The 23009-nt window shown below is 36.4% G+C and overlaps 1 protein-coding gene across 2 annotated transcripts in view; it reads right to left on the bottom strand.

Moving 5' to 3' along the window:
* SUCO (SUN domain containing ossification factor) overlaps window positions 1-23009 on the bottom strand; it is a 99413-nt gene that overhangs the window by 49465 nt on the left and 26939 nt on the right. For both annotated transcript variants that reach the window (XM_027868437.1, XM_027868438.1), the window contains exons 2-6: window positions 17935-18043; window positions 15886-15996; window positions 4259-4413; window positions 2510-2686; window positions 2220-2364 (exon numbers count right to left, since the gene is read on the bottom strand). In XM_027868437.1, the coding sequence (XP_027724238.1) occupies window positions 2220-2364; window positions 2510-2686; window positions 4259-4413; window positions 15886-15996; window positions 17935-18043 (697 nt within the window). The remainder of the gene's footprint in view (window positions 1-2219; window positions 2365-2509; window positions 2687-4258; window positions 4414-15885; window positions 15997-17934; window positions 18044-23009) is intronic.

The following is a 23009-nucleotide window of genomic DNA, read 5'->3' as shown; positions in this document are numbered from 1 at the left end:
GCAATTCTGCAAGACTAAGTTACAGAACAGTTGCTGATATATGGTAGAGGTAAATTGCTCTACCCATATCACAGGTTTGGATTCTCTCTCCCCCTCAGAAAAAAACAAAAACAAAAAACAAACCACTAATGAAGAAATCAAAGAACCAGAGGGAGGAAACGTCATGGAGAACATTCGGATGTAGGCCAAGAGTCAGAAACACAAACCGTAATATCAATACAAATCACCTGAAGAGAAAGAGGGACTGGATTCAGAGTATACAAGAGCAATAACTCAGTAATGATGGAGGACATCAAATTCCCAGTCCTCTGCTGAAACTCTCCCCTTCCCCCTGAAACACAGTAGCTAAACTTAAGGATAACATCATCGCTGAAAACAAAGCAAGACCCAAAAAATAATTTTTACCCTTTAACATGGAGGGACTGTTTACTGGAGGAAAGTTTAAAAAAAAATGAGGGTAAGTGACCACTCCCTCTAAAAACCTGTGACAAAGAAGAAAACCCGGCAGAGTCTGACATTATTGTTCAAGTGGGAAAGGGCAGGGGGAGGAAGGAATAAATGCTTGAAAAATAAACTTTTTTTTTCCCAAGAAAATTTTACTAGTACAGGTTCAGCTAGGTAGTGCAGTGGATACAGCTCTGGCCTTGGAGTCAGGAGGACCTAAATTCAAATCCAGTCTGAGACACTTGACACTTACTAGCTATGTTACCCTGGGCAAGTCACTTAACCCTGACTGCCTCACCAAAAAGAAAAAAAAAAACAAAACAAATCAAAACAAAAAACTAATACTGTGTGTATGCGCGCACATGTGTATACACAGTTAGCAATTCCATTAAAAAGATAAATCTCTCTACGTTGATAAAAGTAGCTACTTAACTTACGGACAGTTAAGAAATAAATGCCAAGGAAATTCAATCTGACAAATACCTATTGAGTACTGGTTGTTACTACCTACTGTGAGTGGTAGTAAACAAAGATGAATAGGCTGTCCTCTCTGCCATTTACCTCCATAGATATAAATGATAACATCATCTTACACTGGGTTCCACCTCATACTTATCAGATTGGTAAAAATGACAAAGAAAAAATAATCGTGGAGGGTTTGTGGAAAGACAAGAATATTGATGCACTGTTGGTAGAGCTGTAGATTGTCCAGTCTTTCAAGAGAATAGTAATTATACCTCAAAAATCACTAATCTGCATACTTGATCCCTCGCTGGGATGGCCAAACTCCTTGGGAAGGGGGTCTAAAATTCAAGCCTCCACTTTCTTCCTCTCACTCTCTTAACTCTGCAGTATGACTTTCAACCTCCTCATTCAACAGAAACTGTTCCCTCTGAAGTTACCAATGAGCTCTCAATTGCCAACTGAATGGCCTTTTCTAAATTCTCATCCTTTTTGACCTCTCTGCATCTTTTGACACTTGTCAATCATTCTCTTCTCAATACTCATCTCCCTGGGTTTTTGTGACACTACTTCCACTTCCTCAGTCTTCTTGATTGGAGCAACACCCAAGTCACACCTGGTAACCATGACTGTCTCATAAGACTTTGTCCTGGGGCTTCTTCTCAATTATTATCTCTATGTTAATGATTTCCAGATCTACTTACTCAGCCCTGATCCTTCTAATCTCCAGTCTCACATCTCCCAAGTGCCCATACCTAAAGAAAAGTCTAAAGTATTGTAACCAAATGAAGACAGTATTTCAAGGAAAAACTAGAGCATTTCTCGGATATTCCGGCCCTTTAATCATGAGTGGAAGTACTAGTTATTGTGCTGTAGCAGTACCAGGGCTATTTGTTTCATAACTTCCTTTAGAAAACTTTTGCTTAAAAAATCTTTAAAAGCACTGGATTGATTTGTTTTTTCCAAGGGCAAACAACTTAATTGTCATAATACCTGACCAATATCTAAAATCCTCTTTCTTGATATTATATTAAAAGAGTGTTCTGGGTTTCAGCTTCAAACTAACAGGGAACTGGGGGATACTGTTTGTCAGAATTGTTAACTTTCAAACCACTCTATCTAATATCACAATGCAGAAACAGTTGGATAAACAAAATTATCCTTGCCAGTCAGTGGCCTAAGAAATCTGTCAATCGACTCTCCCCCACATTGAACATGTGGCAAAAAATAGTGCCTTGACTAGCATTAAAGACTGACCAGCTTTAAAAAGACTGACAGACATCAATGTTTTAGATGACAAAGATTTCACTTACCTCTTTTAAGTTCTCTGAAGCATTTAATGCAGATTTTTGAAGATTTGCATCCTGCTTACTTGGTTCAACTGATTCAAATTCTGATTTAGTCATCATTCCCTTGTCTTGTGAAGACGAAGCATTTTCTATATGTTGACCAACAAGACTATATATATGAAAGCAGAACAAATTTTAAGTGATAAACGCTGGCTAGATCATATACACTACAATCTAACCATGAAATAAACGTATTAAAATGATCAAGTCTTCTACAAGAAAATACCAAATTCAGTACAACTTTCCATACTCACCTTTCTGGTGGACTGACAAAGGCTGAACGTTCAACATGCTGGTCTAAACCAAGGGTCCCATGTTTTTCAACTTGCGGGTCTGAATAAAGGCTCCCACCAATATTACAATCAGTTTCAGACTGCTCGATTTCACTCAAACTAGCAAGTGGGTTATCAGCACTGGAATTTTCTATTTCACTGAAGTAAAGAAAAAATAAAAACAAAAACATTCTGATCACTGAAAAAGACTAAACTATTCCAAAAAATATGTCTAGCACAATGCCATAACTAAAGGCAAGAGTTGTGAGAAAGAAAAATGCTTGAATCAAACAATTATACAGCATTTTCTAGAATAAATGTATTTCCCTATTTTAATTCACATAAAAAAATTCAAAATTTAGTTTGTTTATGTATTCTCTTTCCATAAAATTCACAAATAAGTACTTTAAAAGAAAAAACTATAAATACTTTAACTACCATAGACAGCATATTGGCAATAAGCAATCTGATATATTATGCATACTAATTAACTTTGGATTGCCTAGGTTTTTACTTCTAGATCAAATAAAATTTTACTGTGCTAAAGGTGCCATGGTAAAAGAAATCATCTATCATTTTAAAAATAGCACTAAAGTTTTTGTAACATTTTAGACTTTTATTTTTAAAAAAATTAAAACCCCTAACATTTGATTTCTTGGAAAGAAATAAAGGATAGTCAAATATATCCATTATTTGTGGGGAAAAGACTTTACATTTACTATTTTTATAAAAATATCTTTATTATACATGTGTGTTGTCTGATGACAACGATGATAATGATGATGACAGGACAGGCATAGAGACAGGGGACTAAACCTGTGATTTCAACGATATATACAAAGAAATAAGGAAACATTCTTTCCCTATGCAGGACTACACCTTCTCTGAAACTTACAGTCTTAAGAGAAGTGCGTAGGCCACAATGGCTCATAGCCAGAAAATGACAAAAGGAGAACTCAGGCCAGTACGCTGTGCACCAGCAATAATAAACAGCTGACATTTCAAATGTGCAAAATACTTGACATATTATCTCATTTGAACCTCACAACCATCTTGCAAGGTAATTACTGTAGGTATTTTATCCCCATTTAACTGAAAAAAAGCTAATGATCAGAGTGGTTAAATTACTAGCATGGTCATGCTAATAAGTGTCAAAGGTAGAGTTTCAAACACAGATTTTTTTGACTCCCAAGTCTATTACTATCCTATCCACTATACCATAGTACAGCTAATCATGAGCTCCTTGAGGTCTAGGACCGTATCTTATATACATTTTTATATTCCTCCCCACTGGGTCTGCTAAAATAGCACCTTTTTTTAAAATGCAGAAGAAATAATACAGAAAATATATACAAAATGCAGAAAAAAGGGAAAAAATGTTATAGCTTTATTAATAAGGTTGAAAATACGTAATATTATAGTAAGACTGAAAACTTATAAGAATACAGCAACAATACCTAATAGAACTGACCGGTGTATAATTTGCAAATTTTAGAAAACTACAGTAAAGAGATTACTCAACATATTTAATAAATATACTTCTTTTGGGAAATTTACTATCTTCACTTTCATTTGAATATCTAATTTCTCAAATTATAAAAAAATTAAAAGATATATCACGAAGACTGGCATTATTTGTCTAAATTAAATTTGTGGATAAAGTTGCTTCATATCAGAAAAACAAATGATTCTATCTTTAGTTGATCAAGAACAAAATAAAATTAGTTATACTTAGGTTTTGAGACTGGAGTGATCTCTGAGGTAGATGAGGTGGAAATATTCTCAATATTTTCAATATTTGCAGCTATACTAGGAGAATCTCCATTGATGTCAACTGATGGGAGTGTCTCAACTACAGGTGAACTTAAAATCCTTGACTGTGTATCCTGTTTTTAAAAAAAAAATTATTAATATTTATATAAAATCACAATGTTAACTATCACCTCATTTATCCTTAATAGGTTTTCATGGAAAATATTTTCTGGGCTGATAACATTTATAAAAATATTTTTTCCCACAAAAATATTCTTCCTTTCCACTTTACCAGCCTATTTAAATCTTTTCATTTAATTTCACATTCTACTTATTTTCACATTACATTTATAAAATTGGAAATTAACCCAAAAAAATCCTCCACTATTCCTATTTTTCCAATAGTCCCATTTAAAATTTTTCTTTAATCTACAGTGAAGAGTTTCCTCTTAGCAAATCAACATTTATTGAATGCTTTCTCTGTGCAAAGCACAATAAAATGGGAGTGAATCTGGTGGGAGGCAGAGAAGCAGATGGTGTTACAACCAATCACCATCTTTGCTTGCAAATTAATTAGAGTACCTAACGATTCTCTGCTTGAACCCTAATTTGCCAATATACTCCTTAAAACATAGCACCCAGAAAAGAACATAATGGCCCACATAAGATGTCTGAACAGCACAGTACTATAAACTATGTAAACTCTATGCCTATGTAAACTCTGTGTCTCAATTTCTTCATTTGTAGAATGAGGTTTTACAGAATGGGAGAGGTAGAGAAAATACTTTTTAACTGAAAAAAATTTATTTAATAAAAAAAAATGACAATGACATTGAACTTCATAGCTCTTAATCTAAGATCCTATGTCTTAGACACTATGCTTCCATATATGCAAGCTGTTTGCTTATTCTACTAAAATCCTACTCATGGAGGAGTCCTACAGGACACATAAGCAGAATGTAAGTTCTGATAGGGTTCACCAAACTAGAAGACTTCAAAAACATTCTCTAACTTGTTTGAGGACTGGTTTGCTGAAGCCCAATCGTATGAGGGTTGGGCAGTAGGTAATTTTTCTTTATTTATTTTTGTAAACAAATCAAAGAATAGGGGAGGAAAGGTGGTAGTAGAGGGGTTTGCTTTCTAAATTCATGAAGGAAATAGCCATAATGATGAAACTGTGGTTTCTTGAAATATTTAAGATAATATTAACTTCAAATCTCTTTTCACAAAACTGTCAAGATAAATCTTCCCACTGCTAGAATTTTTAAAATTATTTATTAAACCCAAATGCAGGGCTTAAATTTTTTATTGATAGGTACTGAAATGCAACTAGTTTTTAATAGAGAAAACAGAACCTAAAAGTCTTTCCTTAATTTTCTTCCCTTGTTATACTTGCTAGTTTTATTAAATAATTCACAGCCTTTTCACTGAGTGGTATACTAATTACTTATAATCACAGACTTGTTCTATAAATCCATACAAATCTCAGGAAAATGTATATCCAGTTGGTGATAAGCCATACAGAGAAACACAATTTCTTAATGTAGGAGGCTTTTCCTCTCATCTTCCCACATATCATTTTCTTCATAAATTTCCTCAATTTTTCTATTCCACTTTATAGGCAGTAGCCATCCTAGCTGAGTTCTCACAACAGTACTATGAGAGAGATGGGAGTCAAATACTATGTCCATTTTAAGTATGGAAAAGATAAAGATCAAAAATAGCAAATAACTTGTCCAAGTGACAAGTTTGTAAATGAATTTTTAAAAAAAGCCTTCCAACTTTACATTTATTATCTTTAACTACAAAGACTGATTTTGTGAATGAAAAGGACAGTTTAAAATTCAGTTACTCGCGTGCTTCATATTACATAATAGTAAAACAGAAGCACAGTAAATTCTAGTTCTTACTCTGAATGTTAAAAAAAAAAGATGAGGGACTGGTTTTTGGATTGATCACTATTCTTATTGTAATAATTTTGTCCTTTGTCACAAATATTCTTTTAAGTATGATGAGGGCTTCAGCTGACTTCAAAGCTAGATATGAATTAATAGTGTGATATGGCAGCCAAGAATTGCCACGTAACCTTAGGTTGCATCAAACATCATAGCATCCAGTACTAAGGAAGAGTCCTACTGTCCTCTGTGTGGGCTAGAACAGGAATCGGCAAAATCCCACAGGCCAAATCTGGCTCCCCACCTGTTTCTATATGGCCCATGAGCTAAGAATAGTTTTTACATTTTTAAGTGAAGTTTTATTGTATTGAAAAATGTAGAGACCATTCTTGGCTCAGGGTCCGTACACAAAAAGACAATGAGCCAGATGTGGCTCACAGTGCATAGTTTGACAATTCCTGGGTTAGAACACATTTGGATACTGTGTTCTCAGCACCACATTTTAAGAAGGTCAGTCATCTGCTCGAGAGTCCAGAGAAGGGTGACAAGGATGATGGATGAAAAGCCTTGAAACCATACCCTATGAGGATCTATCTGTTGAAGGAAATGAGGATGTTTAACTGACAGAAGAAAAAAAAGACTTTGGGGGGTATGGGCAGGGTTGGGAGCAGCAAACGATGAAAACTCTTGTCAAGTATTTAAAGGACAATCACATAGAAAAAGGATTAGAGCTTTCTTAGCTGCAGAGGGCACAAGTAGAGCAATGAGTTGCACAAAAGCAAATTAAAATTTGATAAAGAAAAAAACTTGCAAATGAGTAGAGCTATCTAAAAATGGAATGGGATAGGATGTCTCAAAGGTAAGTTCCCCATTACCGAAGGTCTTTGAGCAAAGACTAGATAACTACTTGTTATATAGAAGGGGTTTTAAAGAATAAGCTGGTGGGGATAAGCTAGAAGCATTTCCAATAAGATTAAGGGTGAAACAAACATGCCCATTATCACCATTATTGTTCAACATGGTACTAGAAACATTAGCGTTAGCAATAAGAGAAGAAAAAAAAATTGAAGGTATTAGAATAGGCAAAGAAGAAACAAAGCTATCGCTCTTTGCAGATGATACTGATGATATACTTAGAGAATCCTAGAGAATCAAGTAAAAAACTACTTGAAATAATAAACTTTAAGCAAAGTTGCAGGATATAAAATAAACCCACATAAATCATTGACATTTCTATATATTACCAACAAAGAAATTCCATTTAAAGTTACTGTAGACATTATAAAATATTTAGGAGTCTACCTACCGAAACAAACCCAGAAACTATATGAACACAATTACAAAACACTTTTTGCACAAATAAAATCAGATCTAAATAACTGGAATATGTATACACAGAGGAAAAACTAAACAAATTTAGAACAACTGTTGTCTAGTTGATATGAAACAATTAGATGCTAAATAAGCTGGTCCATTAAAACTAAGAAATTTAGGCCTAGAATAAAATGGGAATAAAACAGGTAATATTGCATATGGGAAGTTATATCGTACTTTCAATGATTGCGAAAGGTTATTCCCAAAACCCATCTTCCTTAATGTTTTTCCAGTAATGCCATATGGCAACAAATCATGGATTAAATCATTCTCTTAAGGAATCAGAATTGCAAGTTAAAAAAAAAAGGAGTAGGACATAAATAGGCTACAGCACATTACAAACTATGAAATGTCATAAAAAGACATAGCAAATAGCACAAAGACATAAAAAGATAGCAAATGGTCCTGTCATGCTATGAAGACAACAGATAAGAAAAGGCCATTCTATGGTCTACACTAGTACAGCATGATGTCAGGATAACAGCAGAATGCCGTAAGTACAAAACGCCGGTCTCCTAAGGAGGGCTTACAGGAAGATAAGGGTTGTACAGGACTAGAAAGTATGCATGTGTTTTCATCTGTACCACTAGAGGGAGTGCTCACATAAATAAGATTACGGATCACTGAAAATTTCATGTACCTACCTCTCAATTAAATAGTAACTTGTTGGTGCTGGTGATTAGTATGTGCCAAAAACCGTGCTAAGCAGGGGAAATACACTGCTTTCTAGTAGCTTAGACTCTAAGCGGGGAAACACACAAAGTAGAGGGAAAAGCACTAGCAGCTGAAGGGAAGGAACTAGGGCAGGCCTCCTGCAGAAGGTGGCACCCATGGAGGTAAGAAAAAGCATTTCAGGGATGAGGTAAGTCAGAGCAAATATAAGTAGAAAGGAGATGGAGTTTATGTGAGGAAGTAAAAGTAGGCAAGTGTGGCTGGACCATAAAATATGTGGAGGAAAGTAATATGAACGCAGACTGCAAAGACAGAAAGGAGTCAAGTTATTAAATGCCAAACAAAGTCTCTATATTTGATCCTAGGGGGTAATAGAAGTTACTAGAGTTTACCGAGTTGGAGAAAGGGGTTAGAAGGGTGACATGCTCCAATTTGAGTTTTAAGAAAATCCCTTTGGGGGCAGCTAGGTGGCACAGTGGATAGAGCTCCAGCCTTGGAGTCAGGAGTTCAAATCCAGCCTCAGACACTTGACACTTACTAGCTGGGTGACCCTGGGCAAGTCACTTAACCCCGACTGCCTCACCAAAAAGCCAAAAAAAAAAAAAATCCCTTAGGTGGCTAAGTAGAGAATGGATAGAAGTGGTGAAAGACTTGAAGAAGGAAGAACAATTAGAAGGTTACTGTAATAACTGAGGTGAGAAGCAAGGAGGGCCTGAACAAGGTGGTGGCTATGTGAATGGAGAGAAGGGACTGTTGACAAGAGAAGCAGTGGAGATGTAAACAAACATTTGCAATTGACTGGATATGAGAGAATAGAGAGTAATGAGAGTAAAGAATTGAGGATGACGCTGAGGCTGACAACCTGAATAACTGGAAAGATGGCAGTACCTTAAGAGTACTCGGTAAGTTCAGAAGAAAGGTGGGTTTTGAGGGGAAGACAATGAGTTTCCTTTTGGACAAATTTAGTTTAAGATGCCTATGGGACATCCAGACTGGAATGTTTAATAGGCAGTAGATTAGACAGCACCTGAGTTCAGGAGAGGGAACAGAACTGAATATACAGCAATGGAAGACATCTACTTAGAGATGAAAACTGAGCCCAAAGAAGCTAACCAAATCACCAACTGAAAATATGTAGAAGGAAGAGGGAGAGAGAGAGAGAGAAGAGAACCCAAGTCAGAATCTTGAGACACATCCAAAGTTAGCTGACGTGATACAGATCAAGATTCGTGAAAAGAGTATGAGGAGGGGGCAGCTAGATGGCGCGGTGGATGGAGCTCCAGCCTTGGATTCAGGAGGACCTGAGTTCAAATCTGACCTCAGACACATAACACCTACCAGCTGTGTGACCCTGGGCAAGTCACTTAAGCCCATTGCCTAGCCCCCCCCCAAAAAAAAACAGTATAAAGAGTGGTCAGAGATACAAGAAGATAACCAATAAAGAGCTATGTCAGGACAGAAAAGCCCAGAGACGAAAGAGTACAGTAGGAGGAGAAACTGGCCAGCAACGTCAAATGTTACAAAGAGATCAAGAAGGATAAAGATTAAGAAAAGGCCATGAGGTCTGGTAATTAAGAAATCATTGGTAACTTCGGAGAAAGAAGTTTAAATTGAATGATGGTGAAGTCAGATTACAGAGATTTGAGAAAATAGTGAGGAAAGGAAACAGAAGCACCAAGTATAAATTAGTTTTTAAAAATTAGCTAAGAAGGGGAGAAGACATAAAGGACGATAGCTGGTAAAGACGTAAGACCTAAGATAGGTTTTTTTTGTTTTGCTAATTTTTAAGAATGGAGGAGGCCTTGCGTGTGTAAGTATTAGGGGGAAAAAGCAGTAGATAAGGAGAGAGAGGTAAGAGTAGGGGCAATCTGAGAGCAGCGGTTCCCATTTCATTGTTAATAAACTCCTTTAGGGTTCACAACAACAGTGCAAGAGGTGCGTGCTAAAAATTCTTTAATAGCACCTTAAGTAGTACATAAATTGCCCATTTAAATAAATACATTTTCCTCTACGAAAACAAATGTGAATGTTTCAAGCATTATAGATTTGTTTTTCAGCAATTTGAAATTATCATGACTGGGCACACAAGAATGGTGTTTGTGCAGTGATTATATCAAACTCTGACCACTTCAGAGTAAGTGAAATGCGTTCTTGCACCGTCTCAGCCTGTCATCCAATTCCTTCTCAACTTCAAAAAAGTACTCAATATTTCATTCCAAACTGATTCCCAACAGATGGTCAGGAGCATGCATTCACACACTCTAATTTGCATTCTGTATACTGCACCAAAACCCCCTCATTTCCCCAGTACCTTCTAACTAACTGTACCTCCTGAGCTGTGTAATCATCGGTGATCAAGATGTTACAGACATATGAGTTCTTGGAGCACAAATGTCGGGCTGTTTGAAAATCACGATTGCTGGGCATGCACATCACAAGCCACCTTAAAACTATCACAGACCATCACAAATGCTCTGTAGAAACAAATCTTCTATTGCCTCTCACTGCAGTAGTAAGGCTGCTTTCCGATTTAAACTACCCTCCGTTTGCTTATGTTACTATTTTTCTGTCTGGTGGACTTTCAAAGCACTGGCTGGCAACACTGGTCAGTTGTTCAGAGTTCCTACGAGTGTTGCCAATGTGCCAAGGGAAGAAGAAAACAAAATCATACCTGAAGAGATCCTTGCCTTACAAAAGTTAGTTTATATTAAACACAGTTAAAAAGGATGCAATATGTGCAACTCAGCTTTTAAGTACAGTTGTCATTTAATGCAGTGCTTGTCCTTAGCCAGCAGAAAAGTAAATATTTTATCATATAATTAGATATTCATTTGATTAGGTGACTAAAAATTTTAAAATGAATTCCCATCTCTCAACAGAGAGCTAGTAAAATTCTCCTACTATTTTCTATCACAAATTTGTATGATCATGCAATTTCATTTTATTCCTGTTTAAAATCACAGAAATAAAATCAATGCAGAACAAGATTTAAAATTGTTTGGTGTTGAGCCAAATATTGCAAACTGTTGTTCAAATTAAAAAGTCTAACACTGATTATATTATTTTAATAAGCTGTCAAATTGTAATTCATTTCACTACAAATGTTGCATTTAACAAAATTTGTAAAATAAAGAAATTTAATATGGAATCTTATAGGTAATAGTAAACTTAAGGTCTTGCTAGATTACTTCTTTTAATTCTAGAATGTCCCGTATAAAATATGAATAATTATTTTATAATCGGTTTTATATTATGTCATTTTTTCATGATTACAGGTAGAATATAAATGTAAAAATGTGAAATTTTATTTTGGAAACTTTAGTGGTAAAAGTTATCAATGTACTTACTGTGAGGATTTGATGAATTGATCTAAGAAAATGTAAATAGTATATTAAATTACCCTAGCATTCACTACACATTTTTTTAAAAGGGTCTACAGATGAAAAAATGTGGGACACCACCATGCTAGAGAAAGGAGGGGATGGGATCAATGAAACATATAAAGAGGTTCATTTTGGCAAGGTGAAGAGGGTACTTTTTCAGAGAGTGGATTAAAGGAAATGATAGTAGGTATAATACTACTATTGAACTATTATTAAATACTACTATTTTACTAAATTAAATTTTACTAAATTAAATACTACTATTACACTACTATTAAACTACTATTACTAAAATGAGATGAGAAGAGGGACTTCAGAGCAAATGGCCTTGATTTTTTGTGTATGTGTATGAGATATGAGATAAGGTTGAGGCCAAGGATGTTGTGGGAGGACTTGAAGAGATAACACAGGTTTTGGCACAGTCACTACATAGAGTAAGATGGGGAACCCATTTGGGAAGAGCAGAAGTATTGCCTTGTTGCAGTGAGAACTCAGGTGAGATAAAATAAATTTGTAGTGGATCCAATCAGCATGGTTTCTCCACTAAAGAGAACATGAACAGAAAGAAAAGCAGCAGTTGGTGCAGTAGATAGAGCACCTGCCCTGGAGTCAGGAGGGCCTGAGTTCAAATCCAGTCTCAGACTGGACACTTGACACTAACTGTGTGACCCTGGGCAAGTCACTAAACCCTAATTGCCTCACCAAAAAAAAGAAAGAAAGAAAAAGAAAAGAAAAAAAAAAAGGCAGCAGTTGGTAAGAATAACCCAGGGTTGGGGCAGCTAGGTGGCACAGTGGATAGAGCACCGGCTCTGGAGTCAGGAGGACCCAAGTTCAAATCTGGCCTCAGATATGTAACACTTACTAGCCGTGTGACTCTGGGCAAGTCACTTAACCCCAATTGCCTCACCAAAAAAAAAAAAAGGAATAATCCAGGGTTGAGATTTAGCAGGGAATGACTGGCAAAAGGAGGAGCACAGGATAGTGGGCACTGAACTGATTCACCAAGTGGATGAGATCAGTAAGGAAGTAAGACTAGAACCGTAACAAAGGTTGCACCAGGCCTGGGAAAGTACTGAGGGGAGGAAGAATGTTAAGTCATGGTGTTGACAAAAGTTTTGGAGTCATAATGCATAGGAAGAATGGAATGACAAGATTAGGATCAGATAGAAAAAATTCATTGTTCTTAAACACCAAAGTGGAAAATTCATGGGTAACAGCAAGATCAAGGATATTACTATCCCTGTGTGTACTTGAAGTAGAAGAGAGGAACAGGTCTTGAGATCTGAGTGTACTGAGGAACTGGAAAATTAGCCTAACTCAGGGATCATCAATATTGTGTGGAAGGGACTTACTATGAAGATAGGAATTGGGGTGGAGGGTGAGATTATGAGCCAGGCAGTGACCTCCTTAAGAAAGCAGGAAGGATGTTCTGGGTGGAGCAGTCTGTACAGAATGGCCACTGAGATCTAGATGAATTGATAATGTGGACTGAGTAAAATTTATAGGAGGAAAGGTCACTGAGTGATAGCAGTAGAGAGAGGTTCTGCAATTGGCAATGAAGAGCACAGAGTATAAAAACTCCCCACCATGGATAGCAATCATGATCTGAGTCAAAGCTAAAGGAAAAATAGACCTAATTAAAAGAGATAATCAGAGAAACTATATTTCCCTAAAATGTTCCCCAAAGACAATGAATATCAAAATTTTTTACAGCAAGTTTCTCTGATAAAGGCCTCATTTCTTAAATATGAACTAAGCATAGAACTGAGTCAAATTTATGAAAATAAGGGCCATTCCCCAACTGATAAATGGCAAAGGATACAAACAGGCAGTTTTCAGAATAAGAAATCAAAAGTTATTCACAATCCTTTGAAAATATGCTCCAAATCACTGCTGATTTGTTGTTCAGTCATTTCAGTCATGTTTGACTTTTCATGACCCCATTTTGGGGCTTTCTCAGCAAAGAGTGGTTTGCCATTTCCTTCTCCAGGTCATTCAAACAGGGTTAAGTGACTTGCTAAGGATCACATGGCTAAATAAGTCTCTGAGGCTGGATTTGAACTCATGAAGATGAGTCTTCCTGATTCCAAGCCCAGTGCTCTATCCACTAGGCCACCTACCTGTCCCTACTACTGATTAGAGAAATGCAAATTAAAACAACTCTTGACGTACCACCTCACAGGTACCTATCAAAAATGATAAATGTTAGAGGAGATGAGGAAAAATAGGTACGCTAATGAACTGCTGATGGAGTATTAAACTGGTCCAATCACTCTGGAAAACAATTTGGAACTATGCCCAAAAGGCTAAAAAACCATGCATACCTCTTTGACCCAGGAACACCACTACTAGCTCTGTATCTCAAAGGGGTCAAGGAAAAAGGAAAAGGATCTATTTGTACAAAAATATTTATAGCAGCTCTTTCTGTGGGGGCAAAGAATTGGATATTGATGTTCGTCAATTGGAGAATGGCTGAACAAGTTGTGGCATGATTGTGATGGAGTACTATTGTGCTATAAGAAGTGAAAGGGGATGGAGGTGGGAGTGGTTTAAGAAACACATGGCAAGACCTAAATGAACTGATGCAAAGTGAAGTAAGAAGAACCAGGAGATCATTGTGCACAGTAACAATTTTGTAATGATGATCAAATGTATATAATATAAATATATAAATATTACATTTTTATATATTTAATATTATAATATATACTATATATAAACATATAATATATAATATAAATATATAAATTGTACATAATAGATTCTGATCAGTACAATAATCCAAGACAATCCCAAGGACTCATGATGAAAAAATGCTATCCACCTGCAGAGAAAGAACTAATGAACTGAGGGCAAATTGAATTATACTTTTCTCACTTTATTTGTCCTGCTTTTTTGGGGAAACATGGCTAATATGAAAATGTGTTTGGCATGATTCCACATGCATAAGTGATATTATATTGTTTAACTTCTTAGTGGGTGAGAGAAAGGATGGCAGGGAGGGAGAGAACTTAGATCTAAAAATTTTAAAAGAATGCTAAAACCAATAAGTAATAAATAGGAGAGGGGAAGAGATGAGGAGACTCTCCCATGGAAATGAGTTAATCAGGGTATAAAAGATGGTATAAAACCAGTACTAGAACGGCTAGTCAGGGGAGCTGAAAAAGGCTAGCCATTTGTGGGGAACAAGATCCCAGTGAGTGCTAAAAGATGGAAGGAGCATGAAAGATGAAAGAAGGGAAGGGGTCTAAAATGAAAGAAGTTTGTTAATTATGGATTGGGAGTTTTAGAAGGAACCCTGGAAAGGGTGGCCAGATCTGGAATGAAAGAATGAGATGATAATGCTGAGGGAGAAGAGAATGGGAAACTGGACAACAGTGATAGGTAGATGAGCTCTGTTTGTCTTTAAGTCAGAGTTTCAATATCATCAGGACAGAGAAAGCAAGTGGGGGTGGGATTATGTTAACCATTTAGGAAGAAGTCCTGGCAGAGTTACAATGGACAGATGGCGTTCCATCGTGATTAGAAGGTTCAAAATCTGCACAGAGACCACAAGTGCCCAGTCTCCCAGGAGGCAGGGCTCCTGGATCCCATGGAGTTTAGAAGTCTTGCCTTGAATCAGGGGATAGTGCTATTCCTGGGGACACTGGGAATCCCAGACTCAAAAGAAGCAATACTGATATTCCCATCTCAGTACCTTTGTATTGGCTGTCCCTCATGCCTGGACCCAGCTCAAGTGCTTCCTTCTACATGAGTTCTTCTCTGATGCCCCAGCTGCTCGTGCTCTACTCCAAAGAACCACCCTGAATCTATTTAGTATATATTTTCTATTACCTATATATGTACACATTGTCTTCCCTAATAGACCACAAGCTCCATGAAGCAGGGACTATTCTATTCTTGTCCTTGTATTTCCAGTGCTTTCCTCATTACTTACCAGGTACATCCAAGAAGTGCCCCCCCACTATTTTATTATCACTAGTTCTCTGTTAGCACTGGCCTTTTCATGGAAGTCAAATGAACACATCACACCAACTGAAAAATTTTGAGTAGAGTGTAGACAACATATGGAAGTGCATATTATTTACGTATTATTAGCCACAGCACTGTCATGATAAAGTCTCCTATTTTGTAACTTTTTAAAAAGCAATATTTGTAGTGAACTCTTACTATGCTGTAAAAGCATAGTAATTATAAAATCTAGTGACTAAATAAAAAGTTTATAGTTAGATGTGATCTTGAAAAGGCAGGTCACTTAAAATCAAGAAGATGCAGCTTTTACCTGTTCTTCAATGCTGCAGTCATCTACTAAGGTATCATGTTCCAGTGGACTAGGCAAAGTTGAGTCTATATTTCCCGACAATTCTGTATTAATGGATTTATCAGTTTCCTCCTAGATAATGAAAGAAAAAGAATACAAAAAAATACTGGTTTTGATTATGTTCTTAACAGAGATCTTCATTCACTACTTCAATACCACACTTCATTTCTTCTCACACTTCTCAAATACTAAAAATTGTCTGTGCTCTACTGGTTTCTTTTAATTTATTTCCACATCTTTCTTCTTTCTCATTTTATACTGCTGAATAGCCTTCATCTTAAAAATCTGTCTTTCACAACTTTAACTTATGAAACTGTCACTAACTATCATACCTTCATTTTACTCCTTTATTCAGAAGAAAAGGAAGCATCAGACTGCAACTTTCTTCGGCAGATTTATTCAGAAGAAAAGGAAGCATCAGACTGCAACTTTCTTTGGCAGATTTTTTTCCCTCTAAAGGCCTCAAGTTGAACCACTCCTCAAAATGTTCTTTCAAATTTGAAAGCAGAAAGTACTACTATTAAATATTCAATTTAAGTTTTAATATTTATGCTACATCAAATCTGTCATAACTGTGTTTTGTATGTATACCATGACATGGTTATACATCATGTATACCATGATACGGTACACTATAAAGGGCTTCACTGGAGCCCTTTAGGAAAAAAATGTATTAAATATATTTATACACATTTTATAGGGTTGGAATGTGGTTTTACTATTTTAAAATTAGGTTTACAGTTCCTGACATGTTCTGGTGACATATGGATCATATATGTTTTAGCGGATACCAAGTCAGGTTGAAAACAAAGCTCTCCACAAAGCTATTTCCATGAGGAAATATGATCCATTTTATAATACAATTTTCAAAGAAAGAAGGAAGTAAACAACAGTGCAGGCCCAGTTCTAAGCACTCTGCAAAAACATCTCATTTGATTCTCACAACAAACCTAAAAGAAAGCCTTATGGGGAAAAAATGGGGCCTTATGGGGAAAAAAATGGGGACTACTAAGATTTCTATTTTTTTTTTAATTCTGGCTTTAGAATTGAATACAAGCTTAGAAAAAACCTTTTAAACGCCACTTTAAAATGTGTAATAATTACACTAATAGACTGTCCTTATCACATAAAATACCACTCTCCCACTCCCAAAGAAAACCTTCTAAAATCAATACTCCGTTCTTATTTACTTAGGAGATACTGAGGAACTCCCAGGAGATGGTGACTTTAAAAAAAAAAAAAAACTTCAATCTAAAATCTGAGTAAGTTTATTAAACTGGAATTACTTAAAACAGATCTCTCTGAATGGTTAAGAATGCTTAAATAAGCTTTAACTTTAATGGAAAAAAATGTTATCATTTCAGTGCTTTGGGCAATGAATCTTTGGCTTCCACTGGCTTTATTAACTATAAGGCCTTAATACTGTAAGACTCCAACTGAGAAGAGTTTTACTAATTTAGAAAGTACCCATAGCCTTTTTGTTTTTTTGCTTTTAAATGAATTTGTAATTTATTAATCACAATTGCATCTGCACACATTTGAAACTTCTATGACCTGAAGAGAAAAAGTCCCCATCACATTGGGGGAATTCTCTATGGAGGTTTTGCAGAAAGATGCAGACAACAGTTATACCAGAGCAGTACACATGGAAGAGTTTCAACCTCCATCATTATAAGGAATACCCACACACAATGGATGAAGCCACAGATCCAATGAAATATCAAAGTATATGTAAGGCATAACTGCTTCAGCACATAAAATATTTATTATATTCGTTATGCCAAGTCAATAAATGTGACCCTTACAATAACTCTACAGCCTATAGGTTGGCAACCATGGGACTAAAAATCTTTAATTGATTATTCAGATAAAACTAAAGTTAGTAGAAATACAAATTCTCTAATCAAAAACAGATGCCCTATTATTTTTTAAAATTTACTTTCAAAAAGTTTTTTTTAAAAGAAAAAATCTTAGAAATTATATACATTATATTATCTTTATCTATTGTACCTTTTTCTGGAAATGTTCATCTTCATTTTCAAGTACACAATTGTCATTTTGAGAGTAATATGAAGAAGGCGAAGAACTCTCTTTACAACACACACGCCAGCTGGGAAACCTGTAAGATAAATTCACAAAAAAATACTTCAAAACATGATCAGCAGAAAAAACTAAAATCTCAATTCATAAAGACTACTAAGTGATTTCCCTGCCTCGCATCTCTCTTCTCTCCAATCCATCCTCCAAAAGTACCAATATGATAGTCCTGAATATGTCACCCCTCTGCATAATAAACTCCAGGGGTTCCCTATTACTTTATAGGGTCAAATACAAACTTCTCTGCAACCCTACCTTCCCAAACTTGTTATAGATTTTCTATCAAGCAACCACCCCAGAAGCATTTGTTAAGTAAGCACCTTCTTTGTGCCCTAAGTACGGTATTAGGCACTGGGGATAAAAAAAAAAATTATTGGGGATAAAAAGTAACTATTGAGAGAAACAAGTGAATATTTAATAAGTTCCTATGATATATCAAGATACTGTTTTTGATGGAGGGAAACATTAGCACCTGGAGAGATCGGTAAAGGAATAATTTGCAAAGTGGTTCTTCAGTTAAGTTTTGAGGGAAATAAGGGATTTGAAAGGCACAGATGAGGAAGGAGTACATTTTCAGCTGGGAGAAAACCAATACGAAGGCTTGGGACTTGTATGAAATGTAAAGGGGAATAATGCAAAATGAAGCTGAAAAGGTAGGCTGAGGACAGGCTGTAAAGAACTTTAAAGGAAAAAGGAGTTTGTATTTGACAGTAAAAAATAATGGGAAACAATTAAGAGTTTAGCGAGTAAGAAAGTGTTATTATTAAACCTGCATCCAAATTCATGCACTCCAAGCTACAGCCAAATTGGCCTTCTTGCTGCCCCTCACATAGGTCACCCTTACTGCTGTCTCACACCTTTGTATATATAGGCTCTCCTGTATTCCAGGAATGAACTCCCTCTTCACCTCCATCTCTCAGAATCTCTATTTTCCTTCAAAACTGACCTAAAGAAAGGGGCAGCTAGGTGGCGCAGTGGATAGAGCACCGGCCCTTAAGTTAGAAGGCCCTGAGTTCAAATACGGCCTCAGACCAAACACTTGACACTTACTAGCTGTGTGACCCTGGGCAAGCCACTTAACCCCAATTGCCTTAAAAAAAAAAAACTGACCTAAAGAGCCTCTTTTAACATGAGATCTTCCTGATCGTCACAGATGCTAACCCTCCAAAACTGCCTTGAGTTTATTTTGTATAACCTTCTCTAGGCACACAATCTACCTGAATAGAATGTAAGCTTCCTGAAAGCAGAGACTTTCATTTGTCTTTGTATCTTCCACCACACCCAGCACAAATCCCAGCAAAGTGGGAGTGCTTAATAAGTGCTTATGGACTGAAGCTACTATATTTGTGCATATTTAATCTGAAAGAATAATACCCTGCTGAAAGGCATGTACATCAGTTCAGTGTCACCTATCAAAAACAGGAGACAGTACCTTGCACAAACATAGCCTTGAATCAGTATTTGTTATATGGATGGATGAACCAACTTTATATGCACATAATAAACTTTCCTAGTAACACACACATAGCTTTGACGATTAAAGTGCATTTATTACTAAGCTCTCAACTGAGGCACACGAACACAGACAATACAGTAAGTTTTCATTTTACTGTTGTTTAAAGGTATTAGTTCCAAAAGAAACCCACCTCCAACATCACCCTAGCTGATTCCAGAATACAATGCTGATGAGCAAAAAGTAACTTACCAAGGATTGAAACGTGCCAATCCTTCTAAACCACTCCATGTTTAATAATTCCACAAAATCAAAAAATGTATTAAATTTCAACCCTGTCCAAGGCACGGCATAAATTACAAAATGACATATGTATATATATACTACATGCTATACTATGAATTTCTGAAATCTATAACTGATGAAAATGACCTGTTTCATCACAAAATCCACTTTTATGATTGAAGTGCAAATGAAAATTTGAGATTGAAAATAAGTAATAGAATGGGATGAGAGAACAGCAATATGGTGGTAGAGACAGGATGTAATGGGTTCACTTGAACAAGGAGAAGGATTAGCCTTGGTAAAGAATAAGGCTACTTCATCATGTGAGACAGGGATAAAGGAGAACGTGGCAGAAGGCATCTGAGTGATAGGGGATCAGGAAGAAGGGAGAAGAGAAACGGCCTCAATTTTTTCTGTAAAATATGAGTCAAAGTATTCATGCTGAGAGGGTATCCATGGGAGATTTAAGAAGGAATAAAAAAGTTTGGAAGAGCTGCTGCGGAGAATGGGATAGTAAGATAGTAAGACAGGTATCACAGGAGGGTCGAGTAGCAGTGAGGGCTCACAGCAGACCCACTCAGAACAGACACCTGATGCGTGATTTTCTCCACCTTCATTCAGCAGCAATAAAGCCTCGAGTTCCCCTTCCCATGCCCTTGCACGGCATGCATACATGTAATAAGAGGGGGGGAAAATGTTTTTGACCATTTGCCAAGTGTTTTTTGATGTGGTTTATTTTTAAAATTCAGCTAACTACTAAATTTTGGGTTGGATTCATACAGCCAAAGTAATTTTGTGGACCCTGTCTTAAAAGTTTCCACTTAATCACAGAATCTTAAAATTGAAAGGACATTAAGAGGTCAATATAATCCAACTTTCCACCACATGCAGCCCTCTCCTCTCCACTCCCCCTGCCCCCCACATACACATAAGTAAAGCGTGTGGGGGATAAGGAATATCGGACAGGGGGTGAGTGCTAAATAGCCCTTGGTTGAATAGTTCCAGTAATGGGGAACTCACTTCCTAACAAGATACTCTATTTAATAATCTGTTGACAGTAAATGCCTAAATGAGAGCTTTCTACAATTCAATTTAAATGTTTACTGAGCATCTACCACACGTAAGATGTTGTTCAGTTCAGAGTTCAGAAAGAACAAAATTAACCTACTACCTAAAATGACCAAAACAGGTTCTATTTCTAGACAAAATATTAAAACTAAGTGGAGTCACTTGGGGCAAATGATACAAAGCCACATCAATTTAAGAATTTTTTGCCTTCTAAATTTAATGTATCCATCTATTAAAAAAATTTAGAATTTCAATAATACTACCAAAGGAATTTCTACTTATATATTTAAGGCATCAATAAAAGAAAAGGAAATAAACAAAAATAGTAAAGACTACTAGATAAAAGGTAATTCTCCCTCCCAACCACACCTTCTGCCCCATACTCTGACCTGGGACCATTTATTTATCTTGTATACAACCAGTCATCTATTCCTGGATAGCAATCATCAGGACTTATACTATTAATTGAAATAGCCATAGCCTTTCATCAGTTACTGCATTTAACTTGTAAGAAAGTTATGACTGCTTCACTTTTAAAATTTTTCTTTTATTAACTTATAACTTATCACAAACAAACATGAACATTCCAGTAACAGAATGTTCCAATAGCAAAAAAGAAAAAAAAAACACACATAAGATAGTATATGAAACTTTTATTATTAACTTATAACTTATCATAAACAAACATGAACATTCCAATAATAGAATGTTCCAATAGCAAACAAAAAAAAAAAACAAAAAAAAACCACACATAAGATAGTATATGAAACTACAAATTTCTAAATTAAATACTCGGCTTATCTCTTTCAATAGTCATACTGGTTAACTTCAGTATGTATTAAATTTTCCACTAAATAAAGGTGTATAAAACAAACATCTGTATATTAAATCATTTCTGCCCCTGCTTTCCAATAATTACAGAGATATGTTCCCTTAGGATACTGTTTGATCCCAATACTAATAAAAATTGCACACATAAAGGAATCCCATGATGAGGAATCAAGATGGTAGAGTATAGCAAACTCCACCCCCAAAACTCCTCCAAAAGGATTTAGAAAATGCATTGCTACGGGGAAACCCAAAACAAAGTCATAATAAGAACATCTGTCCAGTACAAATCAGCACAAGGAAGTCTGTGGACACTGGGGATAGCCAGGAGAGCAACGCAAGGAGCATTCCATAACAGTGAAAGATTGCTCATCATTGCTGGCAGGGAAAAGGGGGCTTCCACGGGGACAGTTGCTAACTGACAGCTTTGTTGCTCTTTCCTTCTCAGCTAAGGGAGAGAGGTGAGAAAAGGTAAATTTTTGGTAATCATATAATTTTTTAAAAAATGTTTACGGTCCTATTCTGATACCCCATCAGTCCTGAGGAAATGATCTTGGATTCCTAAAGATTATGCCGGCAGAAGACAAGCTATGGCAGGTTCTAACAAGCTGCAAAAGCTTTGAATGTAGGCCAAGACAGATATTCTTCAAGTCAGCCCACTAAAGCAGCTCATCAGAAGGAGGATACCCACCCCATAATTTTTTTTTTTCCTGCCAAAAGCAACTTATGAACCAGTATGCTACTCCATGGAATAGCTGCAATATGGTCAGGTGAGGGAGTGCCTATACCAATAAAGTCAAATTCACTTAAAGAAATATTCTAACTTCTCAATACATCATCTATTTAATTCTCCCACACAACCTCTGTAAGAAAAGACAGTCAAACAGATCAACCCACATGTAACCAGGGCTCATCTGGGCATGCCCAGATCACCTAACATGGAGGCACCCTGAGGGGCCTCTGGAGCATGTCCTGATTGCCTAACATGGAAGCCACTGTGACCCCTCTACCACCATGGGTTGGTGTAGCCTCCTTTGATTGGCAGCATAGCCAGAAAAGGCTCTTTAATACTACTGAGACTGAAACAGTAGCTCTTTCTGAGATACTCACTATGCACATTCCTGCTGCATCCAGAGGGTGAAGATCACAGTTTACTCACAGCTCAGATGCCATGAACTGAACAGGTGAAAGGGAAAGGACTTCATTCCTCTGCTCCCCCTCTCTTATATTCCAGTTCCAAATGGGCCTGGAGGTGTTTGTTTCTTTTCTCTATAGTTTTCTCCTCAGTTTAGAGGTGCCTGCAGTGATCTCCTCTGACCTGGAAGTTCAAAGCTATTGTACGCATGGATCGAGG

Source organism: Vombatus ursinus, unplaced genomic scaffold (genome assembly GCF_900497805.2).
Source record: "Vombatus ursinus unplaced genomic scaffold, bare-nosed wombat genome assembly UNPS02014789.1, whole genome shotgun sequence".
Classification (NCBI taxonomy): domain Eukaryota; kingdom Metazoa; phylum Chordata; class Mammalia; order Diprotodontia; family Vombatidae; genus Vombatus; species Vombatus ursinus.
Note: the sequence above shows the minus strand (reverse complement) of the source record. Positions and strands in the feature narration are given on the sequence as shown.